The sequence below is a fragment of the Geospiza fortis genome, unplaced genomic scaffold (assembly GCF_000277835.1).
Source record: "Geospiza fortis unplaced genomic scaffold, GeoFor_1.0 scaffold95, whole genome shotgun sequence".
Classification (NCBI taxonomy): Eukaryota; Metazoa; Chordata; class Aves; order Passeriformes; family Thraupidae; genus Geospiza; species Geospiza fortis.
Window position 1 is genome coordinate 4,548,599 of NW_005054333.1, and position 16,107 is coordinate 4,564,705.

Genomic DNA, 16,107 nt, shown 5'->3' on the forward strand with positions numbered 1-16,107 from the left:
AGGAATGCTCAATAATTCACATGCACAGCAACCACTGGCATTCTCTCCATCTGGAAGAGACAACACATGGAGAAATGACGTGCGAGAACACTAGAAAAGACAAGCTATCATCTCATTCAGTAATTGCTCATCTATTTTTTATTAATTATTGTTTTTGATTGAATTTCTAATTACAGAGTTCTGTCTGCTAGATGAACAGCAAGGAGGTTTTGAAAAAGAAAGTACAGAAGGCTCAGCTTCTCCCCATTCGGTTCAATTCAGAGATGCTTCGTTCCTCTATCAGCCAGATGCTGTTGATAATGAGACGTACTCTGGGGCTAAAAACCTCGTTCCCAGTGATGCTTCTATAACTATATTGAAACAAGGTATTACCAGAAATGCTTTGCATGATTATATTACAGTGCATTAAATAACCTGATAGGCAGAAATAATCTGGTACAATAGCAAGTAAGAAATCTTGTTAGTTCATTTTAATAGCTCTTATCAGGAACTCTTGGGGGAATGCACTGAAAGAATATAAAAAAATCAGTTTGCAATGAGTGTATGCAGTGGACTCTTTTTGTAAAGATTCTGAATCCATCTGTCATAAAGATCATCTTAAAAAGTCAGATGGCTCTTTTGCATTCCAGATAACCTCTGCAAGTTTAGTGATGATACGTGCTTTCATTCAGAAGGGGTCACTGAAAATAGTTTCTCTTTATTTGAAAAATACTCTCAGTAAAGCTTCTCAGTTGCAGGTTAAGTCTCAGAAATAGACATCTCCCTTGCCTTAACTTAGCATCATTATTTTCTGAGAAGCATTGTAACTGAGAAAATCAAAATGTGGTTTAAATGGAGATTTGCAAATTGGTATAATGGCCCAGGTACAAGTTTTTATTGTAGGAATGTGGAAAGAAGAGGCAGGAATGTTACTTGTGGAACAGAATGGAAAAAGGGAAAACCAGTCAAGGTCTCAGAACACACTGTGCTTTTCCTCAGTTCTTGGTGGAGTTCTTACAGCTGGTTCTCCTGATGAGTTTCCCCCTTGATAAATAAACAATATGTAAAAAACACTTGTGAAAGAATGGTATGCCACTATTCTGTTTTTTGTTTTAGTTTGACAGACCTATTTGCTTTTCTTGCTTAAAAGTCTCGGAGATTTCTTTAAATAATTTAACCTCTGCTGTCTCTTGGAAAATGAAAAAGCTAAAAAAATTGTTTTTACTAAAGAATTTGGAAGTACATTTCATTTTCTGTTATTTGTATAGACAAATTCATACCATTGCATCAGATAAACAAAATACCTGCCTGTGGCTGGGCTTTTTCTTTTCCCCAGTGAAGTAATTTTTTAGTTAAAAAGGACATCTTTAAACAGAGCGTGTTTCTTGACTGGAGTGACATGAAGGAAAATTTCTTTTAAACAAATTTGAGAACACTTGTATGCCCACATTTTTGGAATGTGGAAAAAAGAGCCATTCCAACCTTCCAGTTGGCATTATTGATTTGAAAGCTTCATTTTTTTTAGCAACATGGTAATTTTATGTCACAGAAGATTTAATTTCAGTATCATAGTTGAATTGTGAGAAAATGAATGCAGAGCATTCCCTTGTACTTAATGAGTACTCTTCATTCTGCCATATAAATGAACATTCTCTGGAGATAGACTTCAAAGTGGAAGACTTAGGATGTAGTTAGTTTGTTAACATTAAAGTATTGAATTTCAAAATACTAGAAATACTAAACACCAAAATGTTGATTCTTGGTAGCTGTTCTTCTTTCTTAATGTTTGCATTGAGGTTTCATTGGCTCCTTAGGAAATAAAATCAGATCTGTTCAAACCTTGCATTATAACTTGTGCTGGTGGATATCAGGATGTGAGGGTTGTCAAGGTGTGGTGACAAATGAGCTTGTGAAACACATAGCAAAATGTTACCTGGTTTTACTGGCATTTGTGTAGAAATATTTAGTTTTATTTTCCCCTGCTTTCTTGGGAAAGATCTGTCACGGTTGAAGACCCAGTTCCAGCCCTTTGTGAAGCTTCCTGAAGACAAGCAAAGAGCTTTATATAAAACCCTTTGTGAACTCTTGCTCCATGAAGAAATGGTGACTGCCCTGGGGGACATGGTAAGATGAAGAACCTTTGGATTTCTTCCTAAAAGTAATTTCAGAATATTACTAGCATTCTCTTTTGCGTGGATTTTTCTCTTTTCAAGAAGTTTTGCTTATTCTTTTGCTTTCAGTTCGATGATATCTGCACAGGAGACAAGCCAGATCTGGAGGAGTTAAAACTTGAAGAACAAAGAGACCTCCTTGACTTCTTGCAGCTCTTAGGGTGCAGTTTAAAGAGTGAGCTGTTGCAGAAATATCAGCCTCAGGATGAAGAACTTTTCTCAGCTGCTCACCTTCTTATCAGTGCTATATCTGGTATGTTGTGAAAAGGCCTTTTAAAAATTTTATTTTCCTTTTAGAAGCTCCCTCCATGTTAAAGCTTTTATGGCTTTCTTTGAGCAGTTGGTGAGCTGCATGAACATAAATTTTTCTGTTCCTTTTTTATGAGTTTGGTATACTATGCTTAGCATTCCTGGCTGTGAATTAAATTCAGCCCTCAATCACTGACAGATTTTGTGTGTAAATTGTACATTCCCCCAAGACTGCTCAACTTTGCTTCTGCTGAGTGTGAGCATTTGCAGTTTGGCAAGCTAATTTCTGTACTTATTGCATGCCAGAGTCCTTCCTGCCTAAAGGCTGAGAATTACAAATTAGGTGTTGTCTCCCGTGTAACAGTGTATATTGTTCAAGTGCAAACTAAATTTAGCAAAAATGACTTTAACACAGAGACACTGCAATTAGAGGGCTGTGTTGCAGCTGCTGAAACAGGAGATTAAACATAAATGTCAAACAAATGCCATCCTCACAATCTAGTTGGCACCACAGTGTTAATTAAAACCTACCTGCAAAGTCCAAGACAGACTTCCGTGGATTTTTCTCTTCTGTCTTGTATATAAAGAATTTCCTGACATTAAGATAACGAAGGATAACAGTGTAAATTGTGGCACCGTGCAGCAGAATGTCAGTGTGCATCCATATATGCACAGGACCCAGGTGGGAGAGCTTAACTCATTTGTGGAGAGAGAAGAGAAATAGAAAACAGAAACCTGCTGATGTGGTATCAATTGTCAGATGCCATTAACAGCAGGGCACAGTTAATTGAGTGTGTTGCATTATTACCTGACTTCGGACATAATGTCTGCTGCTAAAGTCCAGACATAAGTGTAGCTGGATCTAGATTCAAAAGCTGTTTTATGCTTGTTGCTTGTGGTAGGAATTACAGCCTTTTTGTTACAGAGTTGAAGGGCACCACAGGGATCAGCTAGTCCCTCTCCCAGCATTGAGGCAGTCTCAGCTATGCCATTCCTCTCAAATTGGGCTTTGCAGAAGTTAGCATCACCTATGGATTTGGGAGCATAGGTTCTTGGTTTATTCAAGGCTTAAGTCATTCATCCAGCCTCCAGACTCAGAGTTAAATGCTGAGGAGATACTTAGGGAGAGGCAAGGTGATGGGGAGGAAACCTCCTTTCCTACAAATGTCTTTTCTCAAGGACAGAGATAGTCAGACCCTCTGCCCATCCCATTCTGTTCTGCTGGCAGGAAGGGGCTGGATCAGCCTCTTCCAAACATCCAGCTGAGGAGGACCTGTTAGCTCCCTGATGAAGTGCCTATTCCAGCAGCCAGCCTGGTGCAGGGTTCACTGGAAATGACCTTTGTCTGTGCATGTGTCCTCCACAGAGCTGCCTGATGACACCCTTGTCCTGCTGCGTGCCTGCTGCGATCTTCAGGTTGTTCCAGCCTTGTGCTGTTTGGTGAGTAATGGAGATGAGATGTACCCATGGGCACAGCAGCAGGAGTGGCTGTGTCCTCAGCCATATTTCTCCCCAGTAAAGGAGGAGATGTCAAGCTCCAGTGGGAATTTCAGCTGTAGGCAGTGCTTAGGCAAGGTCAGAATCTGATGTGGCAAATGCAGCACGTAATTTACTGCACGTGGATATCTAACCTCTGAACATTGCTGTGTTTGGGAGATTTCATGGTTTGGGAGCAAAAGAAAATTGTGACTTAAACTCTGGTTTTCTTTTTCTAATAGTCTCACTGTTTTAAAGTCTCAGTAGCAGTAATCATCTCTCCTTGGGAAACAAATTTCGCTTTGATAGCAACAGTGCTTGAGCCTTGGCAAACCCTGAAGTCTCAAAACTCTGAGGCCATTTATTGTAACTGCTGAAGGAATGGTGCAGGGCATTGGAGTAATGGAGCACCTCTCCTGTGAGGAAAGAGTAAGAGAATTGGATTTGTTTAGCCTGGAGAAGAGAAGGCTTCAGGGTGACCTAATTGCAGCCTCCCAGTACCTGAAGGAAACTTACAAAAAAAATGGAGACTTTTTACAAGAGCATGTAGTGGCAGGACAAGAAGGACTGGATTCAGACTGAAGGAGGGTAGGTTTAGATGGGAAGAAATTCTTTACTATGAAAGTGGTGAGGCACTGGAACAGGTTGCCCAGGGCAGTTGTGGATGCCCCAGCCCTGGAAGTGTTAAAGGCCAGGTTGGATGGGGCTTTGAATAACTTAGTCTAGTGAAAAGCGTCCTTGCCTGTGGCAGGGGGATTGGAACTTAATGATCTTTTAAGATCCCTTCCAACCCAAAACATTCTCTGATTCTGTGATTTTTCTAAGCTTTTTAAAGTCACTTAGAAAAACAATAGTAAAATCCTTTAAATATGTAGGAGCAAGGGGAGTTCTTCTGTTTGCTCAGAGTGATAGGTTAGTGTGATGTGCAGTGAGAGAAGTAGAACTCAGGGAATGACAAGTAGGAGAGATGTTTCCCCTTAAAGTGTGCCATGGAGCTTTGGTTGTGGATCAGTACGTTGTACTTGTCAGGGCTAATAGCAAAGGGAATCTTGACCTTTTGCTGCTGCCTTGTCAGCTCTCCTGTGGTTTTATATGAAACTGAGCTGTGCAGTGGCAGGAACAGCAGTGCCTGGAAAATGTTTTAATGTCTCTGTCTTTTGCTGTCTCTCATGAATGCAGCCTAACGTCGCTTCAGCTGATGGCACTGTGGCACTGAGCAGTCCTTTGGTGGCCACTCTGGCTGACAGAGGAAGATTTGAGGTCGTGCAAAGGCTGTTTGCTTCATCAAACATTAATCTGGAAATGACAGAGTCTTCTGTAAGAGCTGTAACTATGAAAGAACCGAGATTCTTCCCACTTGTTCTTTATGTTGCACTGTATGGATTTCATGCTTTAGGTGGGAATGTATAGGAGCTGTACTGAGTATCCAGTTTTTGCTGTAGCCTGTTGCTTCTTTTGTAGCTCTGTAATTTTGGTGTGTTTGGGATCAGCAGTAGAGCTGTTCTGTTGGTACTTAAGGCAGCACAGCCAGGAATTAGGGTGACCAGGGGACTCTGCAGTTTCAGTGAAAAATACATAAATAAGGGATGAAGGGGAGAAATTAAAAAAGAGAGCCATGGGAGAGAAACTGAACATAGCCGCTCTGGTAGGTGTCAGATCTGCAGGGCAGTGAAAGCCTGATTGCTTGCATTAATATGCATGGGAGAAAGCAGCAAAGTACAAACTGCTTTTTGTAAGCAAGCAAACAGGCAGACCCTGGAAACCCAGGTTCTGCAATGCAGCAGCTGCTTTTCTCCTTAAGCCTGGGTGTGCAGAATGCCTTCACTCTGGAGCAAGTGCAATGGAGGGCTCTTAAAAGGTACTCGATTAGATTCTCTTATTAATTATTGTTTGGCTTTTACGGATATGAACTGCACACTGCAGGAAATAACAAAGCCTCTTTTTCAACCACCAAGACCCACTTTAGGGATTCATACCTCTGTACAGCATTCTCTTTTCTGGTATGTTTTTACTTGTCTTAGCAAGTTTCAGCTGCATTCTGAACTTTGGCATGGCAATGCCTTCTGGTATGTGCACATGAAGGGTCCCTGGTGCACACCACAGAAATTATCATTTTACCCATATGACATTTTCAATGCAGATATTTTGCTTGTTTCTTTGACTAACAGAAAAGTATTAGTAAAGCACTATGTGCTTGAACTATTTTGTCTGTTTTTTCATCATAATTTTTTATAATCATGGATGGAACAGAAATGCAGCGGAGATCACTGTAAATGTGGGCTTGGGAAGATGTTCCAAGTAGGTGGAGTATCAGTTGAGATGGCTGAGAGACAAACAAGCAGGCACCAGTGTGGGGGTGATCAGTAACCAGGCCCTGCAGCGTAGCTGGTGGGTAAGAGTTCTGCTCACTTTCCTGCTCTATTCTCACAAGGCCTTGAGCAGATTGTCTAAGCCTTTAAAAAGTCACGCCAGTTCAGTGTTCCTTGAGGACATGGACTTTGCAGAAAAGCACCACGGTGCTTTTCCACTGCCTGAGAGTTCAGGATAGCTCTGCACACTGGGACGTGGGCGTTTCTGCAGCTCATCTGTTCAGTGAAGCTGATGGGGTTGCCTGAACTTTGTGCTGGTGTAGAAGATCCTTGAGGAGCTGAACATGGAACTCTGCTTCTGGGAGCTGTGTCTAAGTGGGACAGTTGTCTTTTACCTATCACTACTAAAAGTTGCCTCTGTAATGAGTTTACAAAAACTTTCTATTAAATGCTATGTCAAAACAATAGAATAACTTACACATGTCATTTCCATTGTTTTTCTTTTGGAGACTGCATCTTCAACAAACAAGCGACTCCAGGCTGTCCTCACATGGAAAATGCTTTTTCAAGCTTGGATGTGGTCTTCCCTAGCAAAGGAGGTGGTAAAAGACCCATAGGGTGCTTCAGAGGAGGCTGAAGCTTGTCTCTTACATAGGGTATGATTTCACACCCTGACTTAACCTCCCCAGAATACTGCTTCCCTTTGCCTTGCCTGGGAGGAAGGTTGGAGAATCCATACCTTTGCAATGCAGGAGGAGGTCAGCAGCCTTTCAAGGAGTATGTGCTGCCTGCAGAGGCCAGCGGGCTCTGCCTTGCTGCGGTCCCCAGCACCTGCCTCCTTCCACCTGCCCAAATCCCTGGGTTTTGTCCACTGGCCCATTCCTGTGTGGGCCCAGGAGATCGACTCCATTTGTGCTGCAGTGCTCAGAAAATCTGGTGCCCAGGTTCAGCAATGACGACATTCCCAGGGTGGCTGAAGAGCCCCCAAGGTCTCCCTGTGCGTGGAATGGGGATTTGGCACATTGATGAACAGAGAGATAAACAAGACTAACTGAAAAGCTGCTTTTATGTAGGTAGAGCACCAAAATCCAAAGATAAAAGGCAGATTCAAAGACTGGTCCTTGATACGTTATGTGGCTCAAATGCAGGCTATGACCAAAAAAAATCAGAAAAAAGCCAATTACATTTTTTCAATATTAAATCTTTATTATATACAAAAATATTTTGTTGGGAATTAACAGAATTTCATCATTTGTACATTAACATTTTCATGTTTGGCTGTGTTTATTGTGAAAATATTAGCTGTGAAAAAGACAAGGTGGGGGGGGTCTTAGAAAACAAGTCACAATTTAAAAACATCCCACATAGTAGCTGACTTTATCAGTATGAAGTCACAATGCTAACAAGTCCCATATCCTAGGCCTGCTCTACAGTACTGTATTCAAACAATTAGGTACTAAATAATTTCCAGGTTTATATTAAAAAAATCAGCTAATTCAGGTTAAGATTTTTCTTGTAGGAAGTTTTCAGCTAAAGAAACTATTTTTTACAGGAGAGCAGTTTTGAAAGTTTTACAAATTCAAATGCAGGTTGATTTAATAACTGTAGAAATAAAATAAAAAAAAAAACCACGAAACAAAACCATGAGAGCTTCCAACTGGCAAAACCAGTTGTGAGAAAAGCAAGGTAAGGAAACGCCTGGTGACAGAGTTCTAATATACATTTAAACCCCAACACAACCAAGATCCTACAGTTCTTAGCCCGGTGTGAGGGTGGAAAGCAGCAACTTTCTTGTGTTTTCAACCCCACAGAAGCAGTTCCCCTCCCTACACCACAGTGCACAAATGTTACACATGGGCAACACATGGGGAGTGGGGAAGGGATGCTCAACATGCATTTTCCTAGGGGGAAACAATATATTTCAACAGTTATCTCCACACATAATTGTGTACAAGACCTAAACCCACAAAAATCAGTCAAAACTTTTTTTTGCCTGTACAAAGCAGCACTGTTCATTTTGCTTTATGCTATGGATCATGTGAGAAGTCAGGTAACAGAGAGATTGGGTTTTTGGAAGAGGCTCTGCTGTATTCAGGTAAATGTTGGCTGCTTGTGGAGTAACCAACAGTTGGCTCAGCCACAGGAACAACCAAAATTGCATGGAAAAGTATTAGCATGGAGCTACTGACATAAAAAGGAAGAGGCTAAATGGGAGAAAGTGTTTCCAGGACTACTTTAACTCTGTTACCTGACCACTGTCCTAGCAGCAAAACGAACTCCATACCCAATGAGAATAAGAAACAGTTCCAAATAGCAAGAAAAAAATTACTTCAAGTGTCACTTATTCTATAAAATATAAATATTGCTGAACCCCTGCTAAATAAATTCCATTTGTAGGTGAAGCTACGTACCAGCCTTCACCAAGCTGGGGTTTGTTTTTAGGCCTGTACCAGTAAATCCCAGCTGCAGTACCAGCAAATGAACTGAGAATTCAGCAGTTGACAATGTAACTGTGGAACAATAATCCACTGCAGAGAATTCAGGTAATTCAGTAGACACTGCCTGAATTGTTTGCAGCATTTATCCCTATGTTTTATTTATATATGTATATATATGGGTGTTTGTGTGTGTGGGCACAAGCACGCCTTTAATATGATCAGAAGCCAAAGCTGCCTGTAAAAATAACCAAAACTGATTATTTTACAAGTGTTTCCTATTTTTATTTTTAGGATCTGTCTTGGGCCTAAAACCAGTGAGTAATACAAGTCCTAAATACTGATGTTTTTGTTAACTACTATTTCCTCTGTAAGACACAAGTTGAGAATCCCAGACAATTTCCACCAGCAAGACTGTTAAACATATGTGAAAACTAAGAAGTACAGGCCAAAAAAGAAGAAACCCTGGGAAAATAAAAAGAAGGGCCAGGACTTCACTTCAGCACTGTCAGTCACAACAGTCCACCAGAGAAAGTAAATTAAAGTAGCCTTAAGGATAGAACCCCTTTCAGTGGCCCAGGAGAGGTTTTTATTGCAGGGAGAGGAGGGTGCTGGGAGCTGAGGAGTATTTAAGGCAAGAGGCCCAGCAGACTGCGAGTCTTTGATGCAATACCCACCACACAGACACCAATAAAACGATCTCACCACTTCTGCAGAGTAGCATCATGAAGTTTGGCAATAACCATGTGGTACTTGAACTCTTTGGAATTTGGGTGAGGCAGGGAACCCCACATGAAGCAAACAGCCTGTACAGATGTGCAGGACATGGGACAGAGCCCCAGCTGTTGGCTATCTGAGAGCTGCCCCCACAGGCACAACGGGCAATGGGGCAGCTGCTGCAGGAGGCACTGTCCATGCACTGGGACAGGGCCTCAAGGTTCAGTGGGAGCAGAGAAGCAACCTACAGGAAGCCTGGCTGGGAAACCATGGGAGAGGTGAAGGGAGTTTATGTTCACAACATTGGCTCATGTGTAAGGACAGGTAAGAACCCAGTTCCTGATGTCTGGAGTGCTCTGCTTGATTGCTCTCCACTGGTCCTTGAGCATTGCAGAGGCCCACTGGGCTCAAGGGGGTACCTACCCAGGGATTTTCTGTGTTTCAAAGAGAAAGAAGTTTCCTATTTCTTAGCTGAATCACCCTCTTCAAAAAACAAAACCAAACCCAGGTGACTTCCTGAGCACTGAGCTGCAGGCAATTTGTAAGCAAGTCACTTAGGTATGATTTTAGAAGCGAGTAGAGAGGATGAAGGAAAAAAATGTCACAATTTGAGCTCAGCCAAGATGTGACAGTTTATATAAACAGAAATTCAAAAGCAATGAGCTGATCTGCCATCCTGCTCCACAAAGCTTTTGTACAACTAAGTACACAGAGCTGCCCTGAGCCAAGAACATGGCACAAGTCACAGATACTGCCTTGGTTATGAACTTGATTTTCCTTGCCTACAAAGATCTGTGATTCTGCTCCGTGTTTACCTTCGTTGCAAAGGTTTGCAGAACATTTTGAAAGACCTTTATAAATCTATGCAAGATGATGTATTCCATTATAATTATCCCACTAACTTGGACTGCATCTTGATGCAGAACCTAAAGCAGACCTGCTACAACACTTAGAGACAGCAAGGTCATCATCTGGGTACACAGTGCACCATAGTATTTACAGGAGAGTTGAGACTGGTGCACGCTTAAGTGAATTTTTGGTGAATTCAGGGAAATAACTTACAGGTCTTGGAATACTGACTGTACTTCTATGTATAACTTTTCATTCACGGGGCAACTAGAGTGTTTCTTCTATAAGTCTCTATATGTACAGAATTTTACAGCACCTCATGCACTGTCCAAAACAGATAGAAATTACAGATAAATATAGTTTTTTTTTTTAGATTGAAATATCTGTATATTTAGAAAAATATACATTAGTAAACACAATTAACCAGGTAGAGAAGTGTACCAGTTCTAAAGTCTCACATGCAGGTAACATTTCTGGATTAAGTCGTGGTAGCTTAGTAATGTGATAACCAACATGAGCATTTTTTGTTTTACCATCCACATACATATACACAGACAACTATTTGATAATTTACTTTTCCTAAACTACTTAAATATTTATCTTGTGATACATACCACATATCTTAAACATTTAGCAGCATCTTCACCTCGCTCAGACACACCTATTGTACTCTTTAACAGTCAATGTAAAGTTTTCCTGTTAGAATCTGGAAAATGAATGTTTAGTACAGAATGAGATAATGTGAAATCCTGTGAAAACCTGTTTGGAGTATTTTGGAGGAGTTAAAATAACTCCTCCAAAATACTCCAAACAGGTGTTTTATGAAATGTTTTTGCTTGCTCAAAATGAGCCTCTCATAGTGTCTTCTCCCCTAATTGCACAATGTACAACAGCTGATGCAGCACACCCTGACAGGTAGGGACCATCACTGCTGTGGATGTGACTGAAACAACATCAGCATTTCAAGAACCTCCAAGAACATTCCTTTTAAAAAATAGTGACTGTTTTTCTTGTTCCAGCCATTCTACTAGGTGGGGACAAACTAAGCAAAGTATCTGATGAAAATCTGACTATGCCAAAACCCAAAACTACTACAAAGAAACAAAGCAATCTCCCTCCCCCTCTCACCATTAAACAATCCAATGTGAACACTCAAGATTTAACACACAGATGCACGGGGTGTGGTGTTTGGGTTTGGGCTGTTTTCCCCCCCAGCCTGGCACACAGACAACCAAATCAGACCTGCAGATACTTCCACACCATCTTTGTGCCAACCCAAGCAAGTCACCTTCTCTTACTGCTTCAGAACTGCACTGCAGAATTGCTCACTGCCATCTACATCACCACCACCACCACCCAAAGCTCAGCCACAACACCCCACCTCCTGACTTAAACCCACAGAGTGAACCTGAAGCAAACATTCAAGCTTTAGGCTTTAGCAAATACGTGACTACTCTGGAGATTGCTAACTAGGGAGACTCTCTTGACAGTATTCTCCCTGGGATGGAAACAGAATGAGCAGAGAGAAGCTTTCCTGACTACACCTTGGTGGCTGTGTTTCATGTGTTTGGTTCAGTAAATTTACAGAAAAAAGATGAAAATAAGTGATATTTGCAATATGAAGTACTGAGGTGTGTAAACTGAAGAATCTTCTCATTCCATTCATTGGGGAAGAGTGAAGTCAGCCCACTTTTGGCACTGGAAATAAGGGTATATTTCTAACTCATAATGAAAAGGCATCTTATCTGTCCAGACAGCATATCTTATTTACAGCATATGGAGGACTCCCATGACACAGTACACAAACACAGTTCAGCCATGTTCAGCACAGAGTGCCAAAAGCAAACCACTGAAATAGCCAAGCAACAGCCCTGCTGTCATTTGCTGCTACACACCACACTCCATCCACTTCTCAAAGCAGACTCTGAGCAACAGGATCACAGAATGTGTCTCCTGGGAAAGAAAACTACAAGTCCCATGCTGGTGCCACAACTGAGAGCTCTGCCAAACTTAAAAAAAACAGAGAAAACACATCCTGGAAAGCATAACAATAAAAAAGCAGTGGTACAAATTTTCCTTAGAAAATTTCATATTTCCTCTGAAAAACATTTTGAAATCTCATTATTAAGAGCCAAGATCTCCTGTGCTACACACAAGTTTAACTAGCATTTTCCACACGCACACTGGGATTTCAAGCCTTCTCTGTCCCTCTTCCCCCACAACAACCAACTTTACAGGCTGTGTAAAAACCATCTTTTGCATACGGGTGTTTTGAGGGTTTTTCAAACAGTTTTCCTCTACTGCATCCACTCAATTTTTTCACTTCCTTGTGCACATAAAAGTCTTTTGAGAGCCACAGGAAGCAATGCTGTTTTACAGTGCCTAAGCTTGTCTTCCTCCAGAAATAGTTCTGAGGAAGATGCCTTTTGATAGCATTCCGGGTCACACTTTGGTGTTGAAAAGGAATCCAGAGCCAGGTGCCTGTCACCAGATGGAAGAGGAATTAAACAGATGACTTCAGTTTAGACACCTAAGCCAGTATGTGATGGTGAATGTGACTATATACAACAGCTGACAGTGTCATATAAAACATGGTCACAAAAAGAGCTCATCTGAGCAACAAGCTGTATTTTCCTTCTGTTCTCATTAATTTACGTCAGCTTAAGTTTTGATCAATGAACCTGAACCTAACCTAATATGAATTATATCAATGAGCGCACTGAGGGGAGAATTGTCACTGAAAAGGAAATACACTGTAAACGAAAAAACCTATAAACAACATTGCTTTTTAGCAGTAAGCTTCCAATTCACAAGCTATCTAATGAAAAATGCAATGAAAAACAATGTAAGAAAAAGCACAGAAATGCCGTTACACAGCACTCAAAATACAGCAGTTGATCACACACAAATATTTAAAAGATAATTTAGAACCCAGCTAGACATCACAGGAAATGAAGCCACAGATCACTACACAAATACAGAACAATGTCCTAAGAAAAGAAAATGTCTTTTTTTTCCTTTTTTTTAAGCAATGTGTTTTCACAAGTGTGAATAAATAGTCCTAAACATTAAGTGTCACCTACAAGGCTCCACATTATCAGGTTCTCTCTCAAGCTACTTCACCATTATTCAAATTGCACTGAATTACCTTGCGTATGACTTTCTAATGTCAGTACTTCAACTGTAATGGGCTAACAGGTTGGCTCCCAAGAAAGCATAATAAGCAGCTTGCAAGGTATTGCTCTATGTTATTTTAGGAGACAGATATAAGGGAATCTAGACAAAAGTTATCTAAATCAAGAGATATCAAGAACTTTTGAAACATCAGGAATGCACCAACATTAAGCTGAAAGCAGCTGGAGCAATGGACCTGTGTTTTTGTTACTGCTTTTAATATTTAAAATTCTGCTCCCATGAAATTATTTTTTGAAGAAGAAAAAAAACCTCAAAGAAATTAGTGTTCTTTCCTAATAAGAGCTATAGACTTTTGATCAGTTAAACACTGACATTAACAAATTTTACAAAAATTGTTTCAAGTATCCTTTTTTTAATCACAGTGAAAATGTAAGACCAAGATGTAAATGTTGAAGTGAATGAAAGTTTCTCTAGATGAAAAAGGCAAAGATACTAAATCAAAACATAGAAAAATGCTTAAACGCATTTCCTTCATGTGATATGAATAGAAAGGTTATCTGTAAAAAGTTAGAAAAATTAAAATAAATTACATATTTAAGTACACTTTCTCTTCAACATTTTTATAAAAATTCAGAACAGTGTACTTTTGAATATACACAGAGTAAAAATGCACAGGTGCTGTAGGTTATCATCAGTATCTACACGTCACGTTTGCTGCTGCTGACTTTATTTGTTACTGAAGCTCCCTCTGGAACACTCAATAGACCCAGCTGATGGGGACCCACTGAGGCTCCAGCCTCAGTCTCTCGATGGCCGTCTGCAGCTTCTCGAAGGCTTTGTCCAGGTTGTCATTTACAATGGTCAGGTCAAAGTAGTGGTTGTACGCTCGCTGGATCCGCGCGCTCTCATCCACTGTTTTTTTCAGATCAGTGTCCTGTGCAAGAGATTTTTAAGGATTAGTGAATCTAAATCTTACTAAAGATTTAAAGATAAGACTTGGCAAATCCTTAGAGATGCAGAAGAAGATGCCTTCAGTACATACTGCAACTGACTATTTAAAGCTAGATACCACATACATTTTAAAAATAAGGAAAGTTTTCATTTATAATACATTCACACAGAAATTGAGCTAAAATACATTGAAAGGGCTGAGAAAGTTCTGAGTGGTGTCAATAATGTTAAATATGGCAAACAAATGTTTGCCAGTCTTGCAATTTTAAAGAGAATTAATAGAAGCATATGAACTTGGGCTGGTGTGCACAGGGAGCAGTTAATCACTTTGTAAGGACAACTCATGATCCAAACAGACTAAGATTAATGCTTTAGGAATGACTGAGTCAATCAGTTTTGTAAATATATTTGTGTCCCTTTTATTTCCACAGAAGACACCAAAAATCCAAGATTTTAAATTAGTATTAAATGAAAGACAATTTCTAGCAGAATAAAGCTCTAGAATACCTTATGGCTCTTAGACACAACATTTCAGCCAAGCTCACCTGACATCAGTCCCTCATTTGTAAACTACTGCTACATTCCTGTAGTCCTGACATGAGCTGCAAAATATGCAGGAAATTTATATTCCTACATTATTAAGTCTTCATAAAAAGTGCCTCTGAGCATGTTTTCACGTTTTGCTAGTCCTACATTCTTTAAAAATTCCTCTCAATTTTTGCACAACAGCAATTTTTTTGGAAGTAGTTATGAGATTTATCTCCCTTTACAGTAATTATTTCAATATTTTCAAGTCCTGATACAGCTGTCAATACAAAAGCCAAAATGGAAAACTACGTTTGTCAATAGCCTTCACAGTGAATGAAGGAAATAAGTAAATGTATGAACCCAAGAGCCAGACTTTTTGTAATGGAATGGGTTAGGATGCTAGAAATAATACAGCCAGGTCCACTAACAAGCAAACTGTAATACTTTAAATTACATTTGTTTTTCATTTGTTCAGGAAGCACAAGAATATGAAATAGCAAATCATACTCCATATACGTGTGCAGGGATGCGATGCAGAATCTGTAAAGACACATAAATGCGTATCTGAAATTTAACGAACCTCTCTATTATTTGTAAGAAGTAATACAGAGGCAAAGATGTCTCTTAGGGAATCAAATATTAGGAAGTGCAGGAAATTATTTTTATACTTGTCTGGATAGTTTAAACCTTGCCTTCTTGTATATGCACCATAAAATTCAGGGTTCATTTGGAGCAGGAAAGAGGGATGACTGAGCATCCACAGAGATAGTAGAATGCATAATAACTAGAAGCTATGACTAAAAATTATACACTCATTTAGTGGAAATACTAACCCAGCCCCCCCATTTTATAGCTTTGAGTGCCCTGTCAGCATTTATTCAAGGTATTCCTATGAAGCTGCAGCACAATCATTATGAGCCATCAGCAAAACACAGCTTTTTTTCTGTTGGGGAGTTGAACTGCTCAATCTGGCTTTTTTTTCTTTGCTCCTGAAGCTGGGAAAGTTCATGCCCACACAGAGTATTTATACTTAGCTGCATTGGAGGAATCGTCTTATTTCCCTCTGCTACACATAGTGTCTAAGAAAAGGAGGGAAGATCTAATGAACAAAACATGCCACTTCACTTTATATGACAAATCCAAGGAACAACAGGGGAAGTTGTTCAACACTTCCTATTCTGGCAGCTGTCAGCCACTCTCAGTGCAGCACATGATGTTGCAGCAGTGAAAACAAGGACAACCTGCATTCTTGGGGGGTTTTTGTGGGTTTTGGGGGGGGGGGGGTAGTTGGTTAGGCAGCTCTTTTTT

The 16,107-nt window shown here is 40.2% G+C and overlaps 2 protein-coding genes across 3 annotated transcripts in view; one reads left to right on the forward strand and one right to left on the reverse strand.

The window, feature by feature from the left end:
* Window positions 1–6,661, forward strand: part of GSDME (gasdermin E) — a 25,204-nt gene extending 18,543 nt beyond the window's left edge. For both annotated transcript variants that reach the window (XM_031057678.1, XM_014307332.1), the window contains 5 exons: window positions 177–365; window positions 1,976–2,103; window positions 2,220–2,403; window positions 3,766–3,839; window positions 5,055–6,661. In XM_031057678.1, the coding sequence (XP_030913538.1) occupies window positions 177–365; window positions 1,976–2,103; window positions 2,220–2,403; window positions 3,766–3,839; window positions 5,055–5,285 (806 nt within the window). In that variant the 3' untranslated portion in view covers window positions 5,286–6,661. The remainder of the gene's footprint in view (window positions 1–176; window positions 366–1,975; window positions 2,104–2,219; window positions 2,404–3,765; window positions 3,840–5,054) is intronic.
* Window positions 6,662–11,004: 4,343 nt separating this feature from the next.
* MPP6 (membrane palmitoylated protein 6) overlaps window positions 11,005–16,107 on the reverse strand; it is a 27,878-nt gene continuing 22,775 nt past the window's right edge. Inside the window, exon 11 of the mRNA XM_031057667.1 lies at window positions 11,005–14,254. Coding sequence (XP_030913527.1) covers window positions 14,078–14,254 — 177 coding nt within the window. The 3' untranslated portion in view covers window positions 11,005–14,077. The remainder of the gene's footprint in view (window positions 14,255–16,107) is intronic.